Source organism: Fringilla coelebs (genome assembly GCF_963513975.1).
Source record: "Fringilla coelebs genome assembly, chromosome: 3".
Lineage (NCBI taxonomy): Eukaryota > Metazoa > Chordata > Aves > Passeriformes > Fringillidae > Fringilla > Fringilla coelebs.
Window position 1 is genome coordinate 94,032,589 of NC_140030.1, and position 22,863 is coordinate 94,055,451.

A 22,863-nucleotide genomic window follows, 5' to 3' on the forward strand; every position below is an offset into this window, starting at 1 on the left:
AATACACATTTTTAAGACCACTTTAGAACACTAAAAATGTCATTGTAAAAAAAAATTCGCCTTGTAATGCGTAATATATTAACATCTTACCTCATACAGTTCTTTTCTAATCATTACAGAGCTGAACACGCATCATGTAGAGGTTAGCAAAGATTACATAGTCCAGGAAAGACATGTTTCTTTTTAAGTGCATTATCCTATTTCAGAAAACTTGGAATCAAAGCAAGGCCAAACACAAAACCTTCTTCAGAGTAGACTGCATTTTGATCAATACTATATGAATAATTTTCTTTTAAAACAAGTTGCGTCCAAGAGGAATGACATTTGAACTCCAAGCTTGCTAGTTCTACACCCTGTATAAAATAGATATTACTTCTCTTGATGACAAGAGAACCAGAAAGGCAAACACAACAGTGGTACTACAGCATTCTGAATCCTGACTCACAGCCACAGCACACAAGCTGGACCAATAAAAGCAAACCACACAAAAGAAATAATTTGTAAAACATCCTAGCCAATTCTAGAAGTCCTTTTAAGTATAAAGTCCCACATTAAGTAGAATCTGAACTTCAGCTCCCCATAAGTTAAATCACACCACTTGGTTGTCTCATGAAGATAAACACCTAAATACCCCAATTTTCAGAGTGATGGGAGATGGATAAGTTCCTTGACTAAAACAAGAACACTAACACTTAGATACAACAAATGCTGTTTTATCTAAGAACTTCAAGGAATGCAAATAAGTACCAAAAATCAAGTCTGCATCATTATACATGGCTAACACACTTCACATTTTGAACAGCTGAAAAGTTGCATGTAGACAGTATGAGCAGAAAAAGTCTTTTTACTTGATTTCCTCTCATCTAATGTGTACTCAGAACACACCTTCCTGTGCAGCTGGAGGGTTTGTTACAGACAGGACACTGCTTAGTGTAGCCAGTGTTTATTGAATCACTTTTTTTTTTTTAAAGATGATTTTGGAAAATTTCCCAGAAAATACATCTGCCCCTAATACTTGCACCATGGACTGTAAGACCAGCCAGGAAGGTAGTGAGGACAACTGCATTTATTAGCAATGAATAAACTGATCAATCTTTTTCTGGATTAACAGTGGGAGATCCCACACGCACCAAGAAGTATCTGTCTGCTGACTGACACATACAAGCTGGCACACTTTTGTGTCAAAAATGTACACAGCTGCATGCGCACTAAAGCTGTTCCATCCATAAAGCACAATTGCCAACTGCTTGTCTTCAGAAATGGGTAATAAGAGAGGGTCTCAACAACGAAACAACTGCAGAGTGCAGTTAAAGAATATTTTTCATGCCCTTAAGTGTCTGTCTTTCTAAACTCTCCTGGATTTGCCATCATTTTCCCCTCCATCATGTTTTGGAAGAAGGACAGATGACCTACTAAGAAAAACCCAGATTTATATTTCTTAAAATCTTTATTGAGTTACCAAACCTGAACTACACATTTTTAGGTACTGAGCGTAGACTGATTTAATCTGATTGTCAGTCATTACTGGCAGATGTCTGGACAAATTGCCTAGCGTGTTTTAGTTCTAGGTTGTCTCCAAATACTCTGACTAATAGCTGGTAGAAGAGAAAGAACACAATCCAAAGCTACGATGAATTATATTTATCCATGTAGCGTTATCAGCCATCAGCTGCCAGTATGAAGGGAGCTTTATTTTAAGATCTTCTAATCTGCCTGTCCAAACTCTCTCAAATCATCTCAGCCATCACAATGAACTTTACTCAAGGCATCAGTCTCAGCTTATGGAGTAGAACTAAACCCCAGAGTGAATCAAAACTTGGGTACATTGATGTTGGGCTTCCTTGGTTAAAAATAGTCACAGCTGACAACAATAGAAACATATCAAAGGGGTTTTTTCTAAATATACAGTAAAGGATGCAAACTGATGTCAGGAAAACCACTGGGCAACTTAGATGAGGAAAGGAGCCCAACAGCTGTTCCTACAGATTCCCACACAGAGACAGGTTGTGCCAGTCAACACAGTGTCAATATTTAACTAACACATTATCACTTTTTATTATTATTTATCAGTCAAGTAAGCACCTAGATAAAAAAAAAGTGAAGTCATCTTCAACATTTTTTTTTAAGTCAGATTCACCAAGTGATCCTAGAGAGGCAAGAAGCTGATTTCTGTTTTAAACAAAACCTGCAATTGCATATACACACTTGCAAGTACCGAGTGCTCAAACATTCTGGCCAGAATTACCTGCAGTGAAGACAAGGAATGTCTTCTTTGAAGAGACAGCCGAGAGCTCTTCAAAGCTCCAGTATTCTTTTTTGTGTCAACAGTGCTGCACGGTTGTTGCAGCCTTTCTCTCTCTTAACAAAAAAGTACCATGTTAAGATGTGTCACTGCCACTGGTGTGACCCCAGAACCATCAGTGTGCTAGTTAATGCTTGCTCTCACAGTCACCTAGATTCCTTTTGGATTTCCCCTTCCTGCTGTCATTCTCATGGCCTGAGATAAATATACATGTGTACACATCTTTCATACACTTTTTTTTTTAAGTCTTCACTTCTGCTGTTTCTCCTTTTAAACACTCATACTTCATGCAGGCAAATGCAAGATTTCACTTAGAGACCACTACAACATCTCAAATGTGCAATCAGGCACATTTCTGCAAAAAACATACTGTCTGTATCTTTGCTTTATCCCAGAAGTCAAGATATCAGCAAATGATGAGAATACAGAAACAGGACATAGCTCTCCTTCAATCTGAAAATCTCATGGTTATAAAGTAAAATAACTAATCAAGAAAAAAGAGGGAACACTCAAAGGCCCAGAAACAGTGGAATTCTCTCAGAGCAGCAGGCTTTTTTCTTTTCTTAACAAAACAAACAGGATCACAACACAAATGCTCTGAAAGTGGAAAACAGAGCTTTTTGAGTGCTTATGAAGCCCCAGGAATCCTCAGAAATGTACTAAACAAAGCATATCTTAGCACTCACAGCAAATTAATGAAAAAGTTTTTATCCCAGAAGAACAAATAAAATCTTATATTTACAACTCAAAGCCAAGTCAAATATGCAGCAACATCACTGTCATGTACATCTCTGTTCAAACATGAGGTAATAAAAATCCACATGTCCAGTGATTTCCACAGGCTTTTTAAGTGAGACTCAAAACAGCACATACATCACTAATCATTACATTACTTCAATAAATTAGAACCTACCTACGTTTACATAAAAGTTTTACAGAACATCATACTAAATGGTAAAATGAATGCAGGGTACAATTAGAACATTTTTAAGGTAATTTAAACACATTTACCTGTAAAGTAGGTATTTATGGGGAGAGTGGAACTCGCAAATCTGTAATACCCATTTCCTGGGAAACGGATTCCTTTTGTTACTTCTATATTCATTGCAGCTAAAGATGAATCCATCCTTTCCACCTGGTAGATGGGAGGAGGCCCATTAAGCTCTTCAGGTTCATCCCAAATTATCTTTACTGTTGTGCTGTTTATGCCTTCAACACGAGGGGCACTAAGTTTTCTTGGAGCTGTGGATAAAAAACGTTATCCGGGTATCACTGTCCATAACATTTGAGGAATTATTTGTTGCACATAACAATCTTGGCAAAACATCCTGTTTAATTTTCTGATCTTAAGAATAAACACAGATATCCACAGAAGCTTAATTAGGTGAGGGAAAAAAAAACCTCAAAAAACATTCTTAATCTTTATGAGAAACTTACTTTCAGTTGCACAAGAAATACTTTGCTTATTCAGGCCTTAGACATATGTCTCTATAATTATATCTAAAATATTTTTGTTCTTAATCTTTGAGAATATTAATCAACATCTTCATAAAAAGTATATTTGGATTCCTTCCTTCCTTGATGGCCCTCACATGCCAAACTCCCTGTAAATGTCTATCTGTATGACTTTCACAAGGGGATGTGAGCAAAAAACCAAAGGAAAATTTGAGCAGTCATAATTCTTGTTACATCTCAGTATGGTACATGACAACAGGGGTCTTTTGTCACTGGACTTATCCTCACCAAGAGGAGCAGAACAGCTCCCTCCCCACAGTCCTACAGATCCATCCGGTTGTTTTCACAATGTGCACACCAGACAGCAGCTTGTGTTCAGATAATTGCTCACTTCAAGAAAACGACTCTCTCTCATTTTTCTCCACCAATTCTGGTGCACACCAGGACTCCAAACAAGACTGTTTCCACAAAGGTAGCAGCATAAGATAGTTTTACATTATAGGATGATCCTCCTACTCTTAAACCCAATACTTTGATATTCTTTTAAACACTCTGATAGCATTAGCTACTCTATAGCTGAGTAATTAACTAAACTTATTCCATTTTTTAATAAAAGGATGTACAGTAAGCCACTGGAGGGCAGCATGACCTGTTTGGATAATGACATGATGGTCCTACAGGTGGAAAGAAATGGACCATCACTGAAACAACAGAAGACGTCATCTGGAGAAGTATGAGAACACTTTGCTATGTACAGGATCTATATACATCTTATCCTGCTTTTTTCTCACCCTTCTTTCCCCAATAAAGAGAAGCATTTAACAAAAGGAACTTCATTTGCGCCTAGGAAGCAAAATACAATGACAACTTGTAAAAATTACTTGTTCCCATAATGACACAGTAAAGAGCAATAAACGCCTTTCAAGAACAATAAAACCTGAATTAAAATATGGGCCTTCAAAATCTGACACATTACTTCACAGCCCAGCATTGTACATAGCAAGAGTTCTTTAGAGAAGAAGCGATTGCTTCATTTAAAATGAATTAATAACATCCTTTTAAACATTCCTGCATTTCCAAGATCATTAACACATTTTTCATTTTTCCTATTTTCCAGCAGTATATTACTTCTTTATTTTTTCTTTTTCTTTGTCCCCACACCCCATAACTTGATAGATACTCTTCTTGGAGAAAGCAGGGAGTGGGGGAACTGGGAAACTGCCAAAGGCACTATGTGCTGTAAATTCCTGCTTAGGTATCATTTATGACTTCACAATCTAATTAGTATCTCACGCGATGGTAGAAATTTACAATGTCAAAATTGAAGTAATGCAGCGTGAGGTCATAAGCTTGCCTGCATAAGTAGGGCACAGCACTAATGAATTGTGGTATTAATGCACAAGTTTAAATAGAAAACATGGCTTAACAATCAAAACTTCACCTCTGAGGGAACCAGCCTACGTCAGCATTTTAAATGCAAACCGAAGAGGTTGAGCCCTCCAGTTCAGATTACTGATGGCAAAACAGAAATGCTAAAATTCATTATTTTTAAAATGCACACAGCTGACTAGCATTCATAACAATAACTACATCTTCCTTTTAAGTCCAGTATTAATAAACGGCAGTTACTTGGACCATAATTATGGCATCTCTGATACCCAAACCTGAAGCTTTTATGGGGCTTACGCAATTAACTACTTAAATGCATCGTAACACTTGCTTCTCTGACAGGGAAGTATTGATTTTTTAATCATTTTCCAGTCTCCTCTAGCACAAATAAATGTACTACAGTTACAGTTAATGCACTGTGTACACGCATTAAACACTGGCATGACACAATTTATTATTTTGTGATATATGGAACACAAGACTACCCTTTCAGAAAGTAACATCCTTGCTATAGAACTAGCATTTAAACGACAGTCTCCTTGATGCTTAAGAATTCTTGTGCATCAAGACAGCACATCAAAACTGTACATAATAGGTTACATAAGCATTTAAAAACAAAAATAACAAAAAAATCCAAACAGAAAACCCAACTGCACACAAAACCAGAAGGTCTTGAAATAAATCTGTAGCACTAGCCCAGCAGGGTACTAAATGCTGAAATTAAAGATATGCAACATTAAAAGATTCAGTATATATTTTCCTAAAGGTGTCACTGTGGTACCTGTAGCTACTTTCTGAAAGATGAATCGAGTATAATTTTACCTATTTAATTTTTTTTAGTCACGTTCTGTTAAGACACATCTGTCAAAATAATGAGCATTCCGCATTTTGGTGGATTCAAAGTCACATTTTTGTGTATTTTAATTATGTAGTTTTAATGTCTTGCTATATAATACATATTTAATATATTATAAGGCTAAAACAGTATTTAAAAGCCCATGATTGCTGCATGCCATTGTGTAGCAGAGGGCACAGAAAAGACCAATAAAGACAGATGGTCCATACAGCTTATGTTGAAGTCATATATCTAAATATAGATGTTGCTACACAGGTCATTACAAACAAGCCTTCCCCATGTGTTTATGCACACACATGTACACAAAAATGAAGTTGGTAAGCAAAGAGCAGTTAATTTTGTTTTGTTTGAAATAATATCATTTTAGTTTTAGGCTCGAAGACAGATGCCAGCATTTCGCTCTGAACAGATGGTAATTCCATCTAATAGTGCATCTCTGTATTAGTAAGGTCTGTTGTGTATACAAACAGTAATAAACACTAGGTAAGGATCAAAATAAATTTTAATTGTTGACATTAAATTCTGGCAGCCATGGTTCTAAGGATACAATACTCCTTTCTCAAGTCTGTCAGGTTTACTAATACAACTGCTAAAGCTTTTCCATACTCTGCCAGATTCTTGTCCCAGGAATAACATATTTACACTGTGGCTAAATTTCACAGGCTTACATATGTTTGAGTAACTTCTTCTCAGCTTACTGTAGGTAGGTATTTGTGTACTCTTCCACCAAAATCTTCAAGTAGACACTGAAGTGGTTCAAGAAGGTAAAAGCAATGAAAAGTATACCATTTTTAACTGTCGAATCCCAAATTCATACATACAAAATAAAAGAGAAAATATGCCAAATTCAAGGGAAAAAAGTTACAGAAAATATCTTCTTTTCATACTGGAGTTTACCTTGCAGGTAAAATTGCACACCTCACTATGGGTCATAAATTTCATTTTTGATTCCAGTAATTAGTCCAGAGGCCCTTGAGTCTGCCATTGCATTTCAGGTATGTTCTCGTTTTCTGCACTTCACAATGGTATCAATCATTTCAACAGCAAATGAGTCAAGCAATAATACCTACATCTTCCGACAATATTTTGAGTTATAAGAGAATCTTTAGAGTCCATTTTGGACTCCTTCCCAAATAAAAGAATAAAACCCACCCACAATGGACATCAAAAGAAAATTTAGTAACATGGATATGCTGCAATCATATTTCTTTTAAAAAAGATGTAATCCGCTGTATTTTTTGAAAATCATGAAAAATATATTGCTTCCACCATATGGGACAACCAACGACTCACCAACCGATTTAAGATGCAGCATATTGAGCTGACCATATGTTACAGTGCTGTTGAATGGCTGAGTGATTCATGCCCGTCACATTCTAGTATATCAATTAAAGCTCCTTGAAGTCTGCATGATTTGTGTCTCTGTTATTAAACCCTGCTAATTCATCCCACTTACACATCTGTTATAAATCTCTAGGAGTGCTGCATGATTCATGGCAATCTGTGAGCATGGTACAGCAAATTCTTCTCCTTGTAATTAACAGTAAATTGTTTTACTGCCATGCAATGAATTTTTCAGTTATATTGCAAATGAACTCCTAAATGCACGGTTCTTTCCTAAGAACTGACTTATATTATTAGGCAATTAAAAAGTATTGCTTTGAACCAAAAGCTTTTAATCAAGAGCAATGCAACTTAAACATAGCTTTAAAATGCTGCAATTTTTACAGAGAGGAAAAAGAACAAACTGAGCTGTTTTGAGCTATTTTATGGCATAATATGTGGTTGGTAGGGGAGAAGAAACAAATAACTTTTAATTCCCTACTGATTCCCTGAAACTCAAAGAGCAGTTTAACTACAGCTTGAACACTTGGCAAGACAAGTTTGAGCAGATTCTATTTATCTCAGAAGTTACTTAAGTCATCTGTCATTATGAAATTTCTCAGATTACTTTACACTTTTCTAATTGTAAAACAGCGTCTTTATTCTTGGAATAAATAATTGGATAATTAGCCAAGCTGAATCATCAGAGGATTCCAGTGCTGCTCAAGTGTTCTTGTCAAAGGTGAAGCAAATTCATTTCAGCTTTGCCTCTGTAGCTTTCTGAAGAGGCTTTGATTTTTTTTCCTGCTACATTCTTGGCAGCAGCCTCAAATTCATGAGTCCATACATCAAGTCAGTAGTTTAACAACAAATGAAATTAAATTCAAAGAAGGGAAACTAATTGAAGGACAGCAACAAAAGTGTTTGGTAATGTGCTTTTTAATATGGCATGCCACATTTGCATGATAATTTTTCCTTTTTAGCATGGAGCAGAAAGTGACTAGCTTAATGAGGGATTATTCAAGACAGGAATGAACAAAATGCATTCATAACTAAGAACAAAGATTGTATTATGAAACGGAAACAGGCAACTGCCGAGAAGTAACTGGATGATTGGTTTATGCATTATGAATAAAAAGGTAGAAAAATATTTATATTAGTATTCACTAATGACTATATATACAAGATTGTTGTAATTAAAATTATAAATTAACATATTAAGAGTGCTTGTTTAATCACTTTGGGTCCTATTCACAATGAAGAGACTTATGTACATGCATGCAAAACAATCTGTGTTTCCAGGCCAGCAGCAAATGGCCCTCGTATTTCTTTTCTGTAACAAAGGAAACTATACATTTCTTACTACCTGATTAATGGGTATTGGTGATTTTAAAATTGAGGCATAGCCTTTTGTGGAAAAGCCATTTATGACAGACATTAACAAATGAGGCTTTTGAAAAGGGTCTGCACCGGACCTTATTCATGAATGGAAAAATGGAAAAAAATGGACAAATTACTCAGATTAAAAGGGTAATCAAAATAAAACAAAAAGGAGTGTAAGACAGCCCAGAATTACCCCAGCAAACCCAGAGGTAACTCCAAAGCCCCAAATACAACTGGTTGAGAAGTCTGCCAAGAAGCCAGATGCAGCTGGTGCTGGAAGAATATCTCCTACAAATTAGCTTCTGAACCTTGTAATTGCTATCCAAAGCAAAAGATCAGGAATACAATGTGCTGGGTAAATGCAGCAGTCACAAATCAAATAGTTTGCTATGTCTTAAAAAGTGCTTTTTAAATGAACTAAAAAAAAAGAAAAACAAGGGCAAAGGCAAACTTAATTAGAAGAAGTAAGCTTAGTCACACAGCAGCTCATGAAACACAGCAGTATAGATTGTTTAAGGCAACCTTTGACTATATGATTTGAGGTCAGTAGCATAAGCAATTTTACTGGTCCAAGCATTCACATGGCTAATCTCATCCTGCTGCAATGACAGAAAATGATGGGAATAAAATCGCATTTCTCTGCCTCACTGAAAAATTTTGGAAACATACATGCTTTGTGTTGGCAATTCATCATTTCATGCAGACACATTGTCACAAAAATAAACTTTCAAAGGACCAGGTTTCTCACTGGTACCAGCTACTAGTAAAGTTCTATAGGTACCATTTCAGAATCCTACATGAGAGAAAACCATGCAACAAAGTCTGCTTTTGAAATTAAAAAAAAAAAAAAAGCCTAAGACCTAGTAAAAACAACAGACTGAATGGCATCCTCAAAAATAAATAGGAATTTGAACATGGCAGAACCCAGAGAGAAGAATAAAGGAAAATTTTGCTCTATGTATTGAGTTGAATGTATAATTACTGTCTAATATTGCTCTCAGTTACACACATGCAGATCCACCTGATGATCTTAGCACAGACTAAAGCAAAGTTCAAACTGGATTTCAAATTTTCAAAGGAAGTATCAACAATAAACTTTTCCTCATCTATCAGCCAAGGATTTCAGTAGCATGAGCAGAATACTGCAGCGAATAAAAGTATTTCAAATACTGCAAGGACTGTGGAAGCTGCAGCTGCTTAACTTACCATTTAAAAGACTGATTAAAAAGTAAAAAGTACAGAAACACTTCTTAATTATTGCATATTTAAAAGTCTGCTATATATGTATTTGTATCTGAACAGTGAAATTTAGATTCTCTTTCTGTCCAGTCACCTTTTCTTTGAAGGTAACAGGGATGGGTCATTCTCCTCTATTACCCTCCTACACTTATTTTGATCTTTCATCCCAATACTGCATTTATTAACATTGATCTTCCAACAATTTCCACCATTCTTTGAGCATCAGGCATAACTGTTCTTTTATTTAGCTCACCCTCCTGGCTTCATATGCATTTGTAAAACTCAGCCTTTTTATAAAATAACTCCATTCTCAGCAAGTTACTTAGTTTGCTCACATCTCCCCTCCCATTCTTCTGATTTGTCTTCTTTATTACCATTTACAGACATTGGTACATGCATTGGTGAGGAGGAGGGATTTTGCCAGTCTGACAGACACAAGGACATACAGCCAATTTGAGTTTTCTTTCCTCTACTCCTGCAAAGCTACACATTAGATATTCCCAGTACAGATGCCTATACTGAACCAAATGAATCCACTCATTAAGTTTGTTTATGGATTTTACCCAGTCATAGTCCAAGAGACTTCCCACTGAAAAATCAGCAGACTTTTCCTAATGCTTCTACCCCCTTGGGTGCTACCCTTAAATTCTGCTCCTGTGTGAAGTAGTCTCTTTCCTTTATCATTTCAATCTTATCTCAAAACCCCTTACTTTTCTTCCTCAATAATTTTGTTTCTAGTTATTTCATGCCCCTGTTTCTGCCTTTGTTTTCATTTTTCATCTGACAATGTATTAAGAAAAAAAGCCCCACCAAACTAAAAAAGAGAAAAAAACCACAATTCTTCAGAGAAAAAGATTAGCTTTTAAAGAGTGTATTTTTTACAACTAGGCTTCAAATTATCCTAATGGATCTGAACAAAGCTTAAAAATTACTTGAGACTTCTAGCGGCAAGTTTTAGAAGCCATTGGCAATTTCAAAAGAAGCCCGTTCCTAGTACACATGTGTTGGACATGCCAAAATCCCAGCCATCAGGATAGCCATTGATTGAAATGTTCCATGTGATAAACCTAGACACACCATACATAAAGGTGGGTGGACATGGTTTTCCGCTATCCTTCTGCTCCTCCTCCTGAGGATCAGAGGAGAAGAATTAGTCCAATTTATTATAACCTCCAGCCCAACTTGAAACACAATTCAAAGGTCCTGGATTTTGTTACGATGCAAGGGGACCATCATGCTGGAACACATTTCAGTCAAGACTTCCTCCAAAAGGCTGCCTTTGCCAGGGCATGGAGGGGGGACTGGCATCCAGCCAGGTATGCTGGCTCATTGCCAGGGAGACATTCCTCCGTAAAAAAGAACTCCCCAACAGTCCTAGAAAGACAATTTTAATTTCATTTTGCACATCTCAATGACAAAAAAAGAAAGGATAGAAATGGACTGACTTGATTATCTATTTTTACAAATGTCAGGAATTGGTTTTCCCAATTTTGTTTCAAGTTTTAACTTGCTTTGATTGCTATCACATAAGAACTGCTTCTTTTAAATTGTTTTTGGAAACACAGTTTTACAGAACCTCATGGAAGGAAACATGCACACACACACAAAAAGAAAAAAAAATAAAAACCAAACCTCACACAAACAACCAAAAACACCATACACAAAAAAAAACCCTGCATGGATAGGATGAAATAAATATCTCCAGGAACAAAAAATATGACTTGTGGAAGACACATGCAAATTGCATGCAATATGTAAGTTTTTCATTTTTCAGTTTGCCAAAATTTAACGCATTGCAATAACATTCTTTAAATACAAAATAAAAGGAACACAATACAGCACTGATTCTTTTCTTTCAAGGCTTACAACAATAAGTAGGAAAAAGCTTCACCACAAAACAGCTAATAAATGGGGACATGCCTGCTATTTTGTATTCTCCTGTCTTCTCCAATGTGATAGGTCTCTGAGCATTAACACAACCAGGGAGGAGATGGTCATAAACAAGCTGTCAAGCATAACTAAGCTATTGTTCCTGAATCTTTTAATAAATGTATAAATGCAAAGTTGGATCATTTGTAGTAATAAGGTGTGCTGTTTAGACAATATTTGTTTCCATGGTTATCAGCATAGACTGGAACACCGTTCCTCATGGCTGTGTGGAATGGGATTAAGTCATACTTATACAAGTAGGAGGCTCTGTATATGGCCAGCCTTCCACTTGAAAAAAAAAATGGAAAGGCAATGAAATAAATAGACATGAAGAACTGAGGACATATTAGAGGCAATATCCCAACACCTTAAATATCACTTCAGCAGAAAATTTCCGATATTTTCCTATGTGAGAAGAAATTACATGAGAGAGGTAATTGCAAAGATCATCATGACAACATCCATATGACAACACTACTAATTCCTGAACGCTTTTAGTTCCGATTGTTTAACATTTTTAGTTAAGCATTTTAGCTAATATTGTGACATTAACTAATGTTTTTTAAATGCCTGTGCAAAAGGAAACCACAATGTTAAGTACAGCTCTCTTCAGTATGTCACATAGCATGGGTTTGAGCTTGTATTTATAGTATTAAAAAACCACACTGACTACTGCATTCCATGAATAAAGAGACATGTAAAGCTGATATTCCTAAAAATTTCTCTCTCAAAACCCTCTTGAAACCCTGCTGTCCAAGAAGTGAGTTTAGGCCAGTCCTTTCTTCAAAGGAAACACAGGCTTTCTCCATCTCTGTTCTGGACTGATGTGTATTTTCCCCTAAATTTGTAGGTATTACCTATGAAATCCATGACAATGCCAGTGAAATGAACCTGAAGACTGAAAATGCACTAAGGTGCACAAGAACATATATGCAGTTTCTTTAGCACTGTTCCCATATGTATGTAGATACATACCTACAAAGCAAAATCTCAAATCTCAGGGGGCAAATAAACAAATATTTTCAAAAAAGCAGACCCAAAGCAGGTATGTTGCTTCTGATAAGATACTATGTACTTATGTTACTCTTAAAACCATACAACTAGTCCTGCATGTGTTAAGCAAGGCCTTGTCACAGCTGGAGCATTTTACACTTCTTGTTATGCAAACACTCTCTAAAAAACCCGAACAACAAATTAACAATTTAGCATCTTGAATGAATGAGCGGATGCAGCCACATTTATGTGCCTTCACTATTTAAACAAACACAAATAAAAACCATACATCTCATAACTTGCAACTGAGAGAGCAGTACACAAATCCTACTGCCATAGCAGAGTACCTTAAACCTCCACTGAAAACATTTTGGGTTTAATCTGTCAAAACAAACAAATAATAATTAAGCAAGTCACTTTGTATTAATACAACACCTACCCTTGCCACTGTGCATCAAACTAGGACCATCATCATGGTATTCATTAGTAAACCATGTGTCAGCTTTGCACTTTGCTATAGATTGTTTCCTTACCAGCTGCCAAGGTTTGCCCCATGCCTGGCTCACTGGTTACACAACCAATTTGATTGCAGACAGTAACAGTAAAGTTGTATGTCCTGTAAGGTTTTAATCCCGTTGCTACGTAGGAGAGCTCGTGAGCCTCGGCTATATGCAAAACCTGCAAAGCAAACAGATTGGAAGACAACAGTTGGTTAATAATATTTTCATTCCTGTCATTTGATGACATGATTACTAATAAGAAACTTGTCTCTGAACTTGCAGGTTCCTTCACTCAGATGTGAGAAAGCCTGAATAGACCAACTGAGGGAGAGGATTATTTTGGAGAGTCTGAACAAGCTGGGATTTAGGTGATAATACTTCCCATCACACTGTTTTATGAGGTAATAAGCCAGTTCCTGAGTGGATAAATGAGGAAACAAAGTTATTGCCTCATAAAACTGTGTGGTGGTGCAGTTATCACTACAAACAGTGCAGTGACAATTGAGATGACGAAAATGACACTATTAAGTTGTGAAATCTGACCACCATTGAAGGAGTGACATGATTAGCAGGCATTAGGAGGGAGGGGAATAACAAATATCTACAAACACTTGCATCTGCTTTACTTTAACATCAGTATAAGCTATCAATGGGAGGGGAAGTGAATAATCTGTAGCATTTTAGATATCTTTGTTATCAGATTTTTTTTGCATGAAGAATCTTGCAAGCCAGTGACCAGAAGCAATTGGCATTTATGTATTGTTATAACAGCCCCAAGAACAGTAGTATCCCCCAGCTGATAAGCAAATAAACTGAGGCCAATCTGTGGTAATACCAAAAGACAAAATCAGCTCTGAATGAGAAATACAATATGAGAGCACCAGATCCACTCCCATATTCTGATTATGTATCATGTTTCTGCTCATTCCTCAGCTTTCAGCTTACTACTAATGCCCTGATACCTGTTTGCCAAACCCAGACACTCAAAAACATTACAACAGTATTTTAAATTCACATATTTTGACTTTTTAAATGTTTCTTTCCAGTATTTTAGCTTTCCCCACTTCAAAAACTCATCCAGACAAGTACCTTTTTAAGGAAAATGTAGATACCTACAATACAATATGGCTTTAAGCCTATTAGCAAGTACAGCAACAATAAAGAACCAGTATATACAAATATCAAGGTAATTTAAATTTTGTTGCACAAGTCATCTCTCCTAATTTTGAATCTCAACTGCTACTGAAAACAAGTCAGATCAGAAAGACAGCTTAAAAAGCAGATGTAGTACATAGCATTACATCAAACCGGTAGGTGATCACAGAACACACAACAAACCAGGGAAAAAATTCATCACAACACGTCAGAGAACATCACGTTTTATCAATTTTATTATTAACAGTTAGGAAAGACTTAATGTAACTAACAATAATACCTGGGAAAATGGTGGCAAGGACCTTTGTTCAGTCATCAAACTGATGCTGTACCCCATCACTTCTCCTCTTGATATATTATCTTCAGGTTTTTCCCATGACACATTAAGGGAATATGGTGAAAGAGGGAATACTGATGGAGATGGCATGAACACTGGGGCTGAAATAAAGTTAAATTAATAATATTACTAAAATAAGTGAGCAATATGTATAATGCAAGTTTTCTCATTGTACTTGCAAAACACCATTTCAGACAATCATTTTTTTTCCCTTTCTAACCTTATTTTCAAGTCTAGCTAGAATTTTCACCTTATTTTGGTAAGTATTTTACTCATCATTCTCCTGTTTTCTACTCTGGCTGTGAATGCAGATGAAAACTCTGCCTGTATCTTCAAAGAAATACTAATCAACACTACAGTCCTATCCCCTGTAGCAGGTAGGAAAGTACATACAAATGAAAAGGCCTTGAAGAAGAACTTCATGCAACATGGGAAAAAACTGATAAAAGCAAAAAGTGTTCAATACTTCAGCATCTTAAAAGCAATTCTGTTTGCTAGGCCAGTTCGAAATTAACATGTCTCTCACTTCTTACAAAACAGTTCCCCTGTCTTCCATAGTAAATCTGTTAAAGGATTGTTTGCACTGCAGTTAAATCCCCACCTGATTCCTCTGTAATAATAGGATACCAACTCACAGCACTTCTGCTACATACAAACAACTGCACTAATGGACCTCTTCCCAAATACAATTTAACACTTTTATAACATATAATATTTAGGAACAGATAAGCAAAAAGGCTCATTTTGGAGGAGGAATTAGTTTAGCCTGCTGTTTTGCTGGAGCAAATGGCTGAGGACATGATTTTCAAGCGAGCACCGAACAAAACCATAAGTAACGTAAGACAGATGTTTAATTGTTAACCATAGGCTTTATCAATCTGAAAACCAGAGGTTTCTACTGAAAGCATTGAAATAAATTGCTGATATTTAAAATAATATGTCATGTGGCAAAGCCCTTTTGAAAATCGGAAGAGAAGGGTCATAATACAAGAGGCTGTGAACTGGTTACACTTTGATTCAAAGGGGCCATATTATGACACTTGGCCTCTATAAAAGCCCATGAAGAGCTGTAAGGAGTTAAAGAACACAGCTGGCTGTCTCAAATACAAAAGACTCAGCCATGAGATAAGCACAGAAGGAATCGACAGGATGGTGTTAACTCCAGGCCCAGTGCATGAGAGATCTGCTTTCCCCCACCTCTGCAAACAGTGTGAAAAAGCAACTGCCCACACACATATCACTGGTCAAACAAAGATCACCCCAAGTCTTTGGGCAGATGGCTTTTGCAAACACCAAGAACCACTGAAGCTCCCCTGAATATGCTTCTCTGGATACCTGGAACCTGGACTGTAAGATAAGCCACCATAGCAAGAGATAAGATAAAGATGGTACTAATGTCCAGATGTTATCTCAGACCCAGCTGAAGCCTAAAAAGCCCTGGGAAGAAGAATGTATCACTGATAGTGGACACAAAGAAAGCAAGATTTATGGGCCACAACAAAAGCCAACTTGGCAACTGCTGAAATCAGCTCTGCCTGGGTAAAAGGTAAATCCACCAGGGGAGATCCTGACTACCAACTCACAGCCCATCAACCCAAGAAACCCACTGACACAAAAAAAAAAAAAAAAAAGAGAAAGACTGAGACTTATTAGCATTAGAAGCAAGGGAATCCTCTAAGCAATAGAATAAGAGAACTCTGTAGCCAATGAGAATTAGTTCTTTTATTTGCTAGAAAGTATAAATAGTGAAAAATTTTGAATGACCTCAGAATCACCACTGAAAAGACCAGAGTGAAAGGGAGGACCAACAGGACACTGCTGGATCCATGGGTGGTAACTATCTTCTATTGATCACTCTCTCTCCCCACTGTGTTTTCTCTTTCTTTCTATCTCTACCCTAACATTTTCTGTTAAATAAAATCCATGTAATTGACATATGGTCTCATTTGAACTTTAATTTGGATAGAGGCATCTCTCACTAATGGGGTCTCAGCAAAAGTTTCAAGAACTATACTCCTGAAAAGGGAACCCTCTCAAGGTCTACAAATTAAAACACTGCTTGGTATATTTTGCAATCTTGTAGTTTAAATGTAGGGTTAATTGACGTGGATTATTTTCCTCAACAACATGGCATTATGATGAAGAAAATGCTTTTGCTTTTCATGCTCAGTTCTGAGATCATCTGACCTATCTTTAATTAGTTAAAAATGTGAGTTTATTCCTAATTAACCATCATTAAAAATTAAGAAATACATGGAAAATTAAGAATACATGCTAATCTACATTTTCCTTTCATTTCTGTCAAATAAATTCAAACCAGTGCTTACCAGCCTCTCCTGTTCGTCCTGATATCCAATCTGAAGATATACTACCTGCCATGTTTACTGCTAGCACATAAAATTCATACTCTGTGAATGGCTCCAGATCAATGACTGTGGTACTGGTCTGTGGTGGAGCCAAGGCATTTTCATTCTGAGATTCAACAACTGGCTGAGGACTGAGCCATCCACTGCTTTGGAAAATGCGAATTTCAGGATGAAGAAAGTTCCCAGCTGATTTTAATTTTTTCCTCATGTAAAGTTCATATCTTATAATTATACCTAGAGGAAAAGGCCAGAAAAAATAGTGAATTTAAATGATAACTGGAGTTCTACTAAAATACCAACTTCTTTTACTTTATTTTTCTTGAAGACAAAGAGAAGAGAACTTTTGAGTGAAATTTTAATTATTTTAATGCCAACATTTTAAAACATATTACTGGATAGGAGATACATGTACATCAGTTTTATATCAATGCAAAATTATTATATACACAGGAAGGTCTCATCACTCTGGGGTAAAAAAAAAAATCAGTGTTGTGGTATGAAGCAATACATTATTTAGGCTGAGTCCTGAAAGTAGTTTAACTATAAGGTCTTAAGAAATTTTACCAGAGATTTCTTGTAAAGCCGAGAGATAACCGCCATAAAATTTATGCATTTGGGTCTGTATTCATGCACTAAACGGGAGAGGTGTAAAAGCTCTCGGGAGAAAGAGCTTTTCTCTTTGTCTTTGGAGAGACCAGGACGTCTGACCAGAAATCAAGGCAAATACGAGAATATTGCTTAAAATTGCTTGTGCTGGCCATTAGATGCATGTCATGGCTATGGACTATGAAGAATGTATGACACAGGCTGAGGTGGCAACAGTAAATATCATGACCGCCATTGTAGAAACTGCCCTTCTAAACACAGTTATTGCTGTGTGGGCATTCTTCCTATCCAAACTGGAAAGAGCTGGAAAATTAGATGCTCAAAGTGAAAGCTGAGCTCCCCAAAGACCCATATCCATTCTGTGAACAGACACAAATGTTTGTTTTCACATGCATAAATACTTCTGCATGATAGTGCAAGTTCACAAAATTCCATTGTTCATATATTAAAAGATAGTTTTACCAACAAAATTAGTGATATCACAGAAGTATCCTACAACAGCTGTGTTCTCAGTTTCAAAAACCTAAAATACTATTACACAAGTTAGACCAGCAAATCTTGGCAATCGCCTAATCCCTAACAAAGTTATACAGGTAATAGAATTGGCTACTGCACATGACGGATGGCTTCAAAAACAGACTTCTCTGTTAATTCTTAGAATTTTTTTCCATAACTGTTATCTGCTTATTTATCTTTTGTCAGGCAATACTTCCACATCTGTCTGAACTAAGCAATCTGGCACATTAGGAAAAAATTAATTTTACTGTAAATGTTTGATTATAAATGTGATTTTTGCTGCAGCAGATGCCACTGAGTGCTAAATCCTGGACTATACAGTCAGTGGATTTCTGGACTCTGGAAGAATAAAACACAGACTCTGAGGATACACTTAATGGCAAATAGGCAAATTAGGAAAATGTCTTACTTCATTTCTCAGTGCATGGTGCAGGGACAGGGATATTCTAATGAGATTTGAGGAAATGTTGCTTTTCCCTTGCAAAGACTTTGACTGACAAAAGTAAAGACAATATCCTACCATTTGGTTTCTCAGGTGGTGACCATTCCACAGCCAGTTCTGTAGAGCTGATGGTTTCTACAGTCGGTGGGTGTAGCCCTTCTGGAGGAGCCTGTGCAGTAACTACAGTTACTGGCTGGCTCTTTAAGCAGCCTCCACTAGTACAAGCTTGCACGGAAAAAACATACTTTGTGAATGGAATGAGATTCCAAATAATTGCTGAAGTCTTCAAGCCTTCATACTGACCGCAAGGCTGCAGATCAACCGAGCTAGTACAAGTCAAAATGTATTTCTCTATGGGCCCAGAGTCATTGGAGATGCTTGTCCAGTAAAGTAAAACAGAGTGGTGACTAACAGGAAAAACAGGATTTAAATCCAAACTTCCTACAGGTGTCCCAGATTTTGTTCTGTATGTCACTGAGTCACTTCTTGTAAAACCATGGACATTGCTGGCTTGGATATAATAGGAGTAGAAGGTATATGGAGCTAACATGACATCGGTGAAGGTCTGAACACCTGAAACAAACAGGTGAGAAGAAAACTGTATCAGTCTTAAGACATTATTAAAAATAATCTCAACTGTTATACCTAAATTCTGTCCAGCTCTAATCCAATACATATTTATGCCTGTCCACATGCTCTTCTTGAGATTATAAACATTGCAACTTCTCAGGTATTTTTAGCACAGGAAAAAAAGGCCCCGTTTATCCTTTATTATCTTCCAGCGCACATTAGCATCATTAGAGAAATTATTTTTTTCACGGAACTTCTAGTTCCTGCTTTAATCATGAAGATTAATACAATTATCTTCTCATTCCTCTTTTTTTTTACAATAATTATTTCAAATGTAAATCAGTATCAATATTAGAGAATATAATTAAGGAAAAAAAAAACCAAACCATTGTGCAAACTTTCAGACCTCTTTTTTTGATTAATTTGATGGCATAAGACCAAATATTTCAACTTTGTGTGCTTTCACTTCCTGATTTCTATAACAATGCTTAAAACCTCATTTGAAAAGCATTTGATCTTGGATAAGAAGTTAAACAAAAGTGCAAATAATTATTAAAAAGGTATATACAAAGCTTATATTTACCTGCCTCACTCTTACTTGTCCCAGCGAACGGGCCCCTGTACAGGTAATAATTGGCATAGACTCCATGATTCACAGAAGGCTGATCATATATATCTTTATTAAGAAACCCATTGCTCTTTTATAAACTGTTACAATACAGCCTAATTGGAGGACCTAATTGGTCCTTCAATCCAAACACCACCACCATTGGCTAATTAAGAAACCACTCTTTGATAAACAAATCTCCATAACACATTCCACATGTTCACAATACCAGGTGCAGCAAGTTAAGATTAAAAATTGTTTTTCATTATTTTCTCTGATCTTCTCAAAGACTTTTCCCCAGCACGATGCCTAGGAAAGTTATCTGTTGCTCTCTGTGACCAGAGAGCTGCTGCCACACCTGCTTTCCATTATTCGTAGTTAGTAGTTTTTTTAGAATCTTTTTCATACCAATTGCCATTAATTGCTCCTGTGCGTATCCCAGAAACAGTTACACATCTTAGTCATCACAGGACAGCATGAATTTATGTACAACCACAACACCCTATATTCTTTTGCCTTAAGAAATAGTTAACATTGACTAATATATTACGTGTCAGAGCACAGATACACATAAACTTTTGCAAAGCAAATGAAGTGGATGAAGCTATTTCTGTGTTCTCTCTGTATATCCACGCTGGCAAGCCAGCTCTGCCCTGATTACAACTTAAAGAAGAGGACCACAAAACTCAAAGTATTGCTAGATATTCAACCTTTGACATTGTAGCCCAAAAGCAGCAGAGTCAGCCCAGTAATTGCTTACAGTACTTCAACTCCTTATAGCAATCACAACATGATCACTGGAGTCCAGCAATGAGGAGACCATGTTATGTCATCTCCAGACCTTGTACTTCAGGCAGGGCTGGGGAACAATTCTGCCAGCTGAACAGGGGCTGCTGAGCCCTCCCTGTGTATTAGTAGTGAGAAGGCAGAAGATGCACCAGGATCTCCCCCTGTACTTGGCACTGGTGAGGCTCCACCTCAAATCCTGTGCCCAGTTCTGGGCCCCCACTACAAGGATGACATTGAGGTGCTGGAGCATGTTCAGAGAAGGGTAGTGGAGCTGGTGAAGAATCAGGGGCACAAGTCCTGTGAGGAGCTGCTGAGGAAGTTGGGGTGGCTTGGTCTGGAGAAAAGGAGGCTCAGGAGAGACCTTATCACTCTCTAAAACTTCCTGAAAGGAGGTTGTAGCCTGAGGGTCAGGCTCTTTTCTCACGTAAGAGGACGACAGGAAATGACCTCAAATTGAGCTAGAGAAGGTTGAGCATTTGGTATAAGGAGATTAGATATTAGGAAAAAGATATTCATGGTAAGGATGGTCAGGCTTTGGAATGAGCTGTCTGGCTGTGCGGTAGACTCAAGACGTCTGGAAGTATTCAAAAAAAAGATGTACTTGAAGACATGGCTTAGAGGTGACATGGCAGTGCTGGGTTCATCATTTGACTTAATGATCTTAGAGGTCTTTTCCATGCTTAATGAGTTTATGATTTTGTATTTAGTTATATTTATAATTAATTAGAAAAAAACTCAATTTGGAGTTAGAATTGTTAGTAATTTGGGGTTTTTTCACATTTTAGAGCAAGTAGTTAATTTTATCCTCAAGACAAAGACTGTCTGGGAAACCTGAAGCAGAGGTTTTCCAGAGCAGCTAAGAAAACACTGTTTCAATTGGGCATTCTGCAATACTATCATCCAGGTCACCATGCTGATTATTCTTAATTTTCCATGGGAAGTTAATTTTTTTTTTTTATAAAACCCTAATTTAGCCATAAGATAATGTTAATCCACTTGAACTCTCACCTCATAAGCATTACAAATTCCAAACTATACTAAGAAAAAAGTAGCATTAGGAAATGTTCTGTCAGCATTAACAATGTATTTTTGATATCCAAACACCAGCAGATGATTTAATATCACTAATCAGGGGGATTTCCAGGAAATGTCAAAAATGCCTTTTGAAACCAAATCTGTGTTTTTAAGAAGATAATGTTTTGTTAAATAGAAACATGTTAATGTCTCATTATCCAGTTAAATACATCCAGAATTTTTTTTTGCTTTCTACAAAGCAGAAAAAAGGAATGTGGGTAGAATCATGAAATAACATCCTCAATGCACTGTTTCAAGTACATTACTAAACAGGTGTATAACAATGAAATACCATAGCTTTTAAAATTCATATTTTTTACTAAAGCTAGGTCTTTAAACCAAATTAAGGTGTTGGAATATTCTCTATTAGTTCTCGACATTTTTTTAATATTTCTTTCTCTCAATCACCTTATCTCATGCTTACATGGGGTCACATACCTTTCCTCAGAGTATGTACTGCAGAGTGCCCAAAGTCACAACATAAGCCACATAGTAATGAACTGTAACACTGCAGCATGAACCAAAACATAGAAATGTGAGATGCATTCCAAAGATTCTGGGCTTCCATTGAAAAATAGTTGGGTTTTTTTCTCTCCCCTCCAGGGTACACACCAACAACTAGAGAGACTCAACTTCTGTAAAACATTAATGCTGCATTGGTAAGAAACTGCAACAAACTGAAGGAGCTCCTAGAACAGAGGTCAAACCTTAGTGGCATTAAACCACACTCATCCTCTCAAAAAAAACACGTGTGTGCCATGTATACATACAAACAGTATCCAAATCCATCTCCTTCTCTTTGATAAGTGGATCAATATTACCACAAAATGGCCTTTCCAGCTTGGATAGAGTGTTGAATCCTTTAGGACTGCCTTCTGAGGATCCCTTGGCAAGCTTCAACATGAGAGAAGTGGTGCTGCTAAAGACAAATAAGGAGCTACACTGATAGCTTAACAGAAGGTGCTAAAAGTTAGAGGCCACAAAAAGCTTTCCTATCTGTTAACAGTTTAAAATCAAGAAGATGAAAAAAGA

The 22,863-nt window shown here is 36.7% G+C and overlaps 1 protein-coding gene across 1 annotated transcript in view; it reads right to left on the reverse strand.

The window, feature by feature from the left end:
* Window positions 1-22,863, reverse strand: part of USH2A (usherin) — a gene marked incomplete at its 3' end in the record, with an annotated part of 372,555 nt that overhangs the window by 272,132 nt on the left and 77,560 nt on the right. The window contains exons 16-20 of the mRNA XM_084203202.1: window positions 18,870-19,364; window positions 17,189-17,461; window positions 14,805-14,962; window positions 13,403-13,547; window positions 3,314-3,544 (exon numbers count right to left, since the gene is read on the reverse strand). Coding sequence (XP_084059328.1) covers window positions 3,314-3,544; window positions 13,403-13,547; window positions 14,805-14,962; window positions 17,189-17,461; window positions 18,870-19,364 — 1,302 coding nt within the window. The remainder of the gene's footprint in view (window positions 1-3,313; window positions 3,545-13,402; window positions 13,548-14,804; window positions 14,963-17,188; window positions 17,462-18,869; window positions 19,365-22,863) is intronic.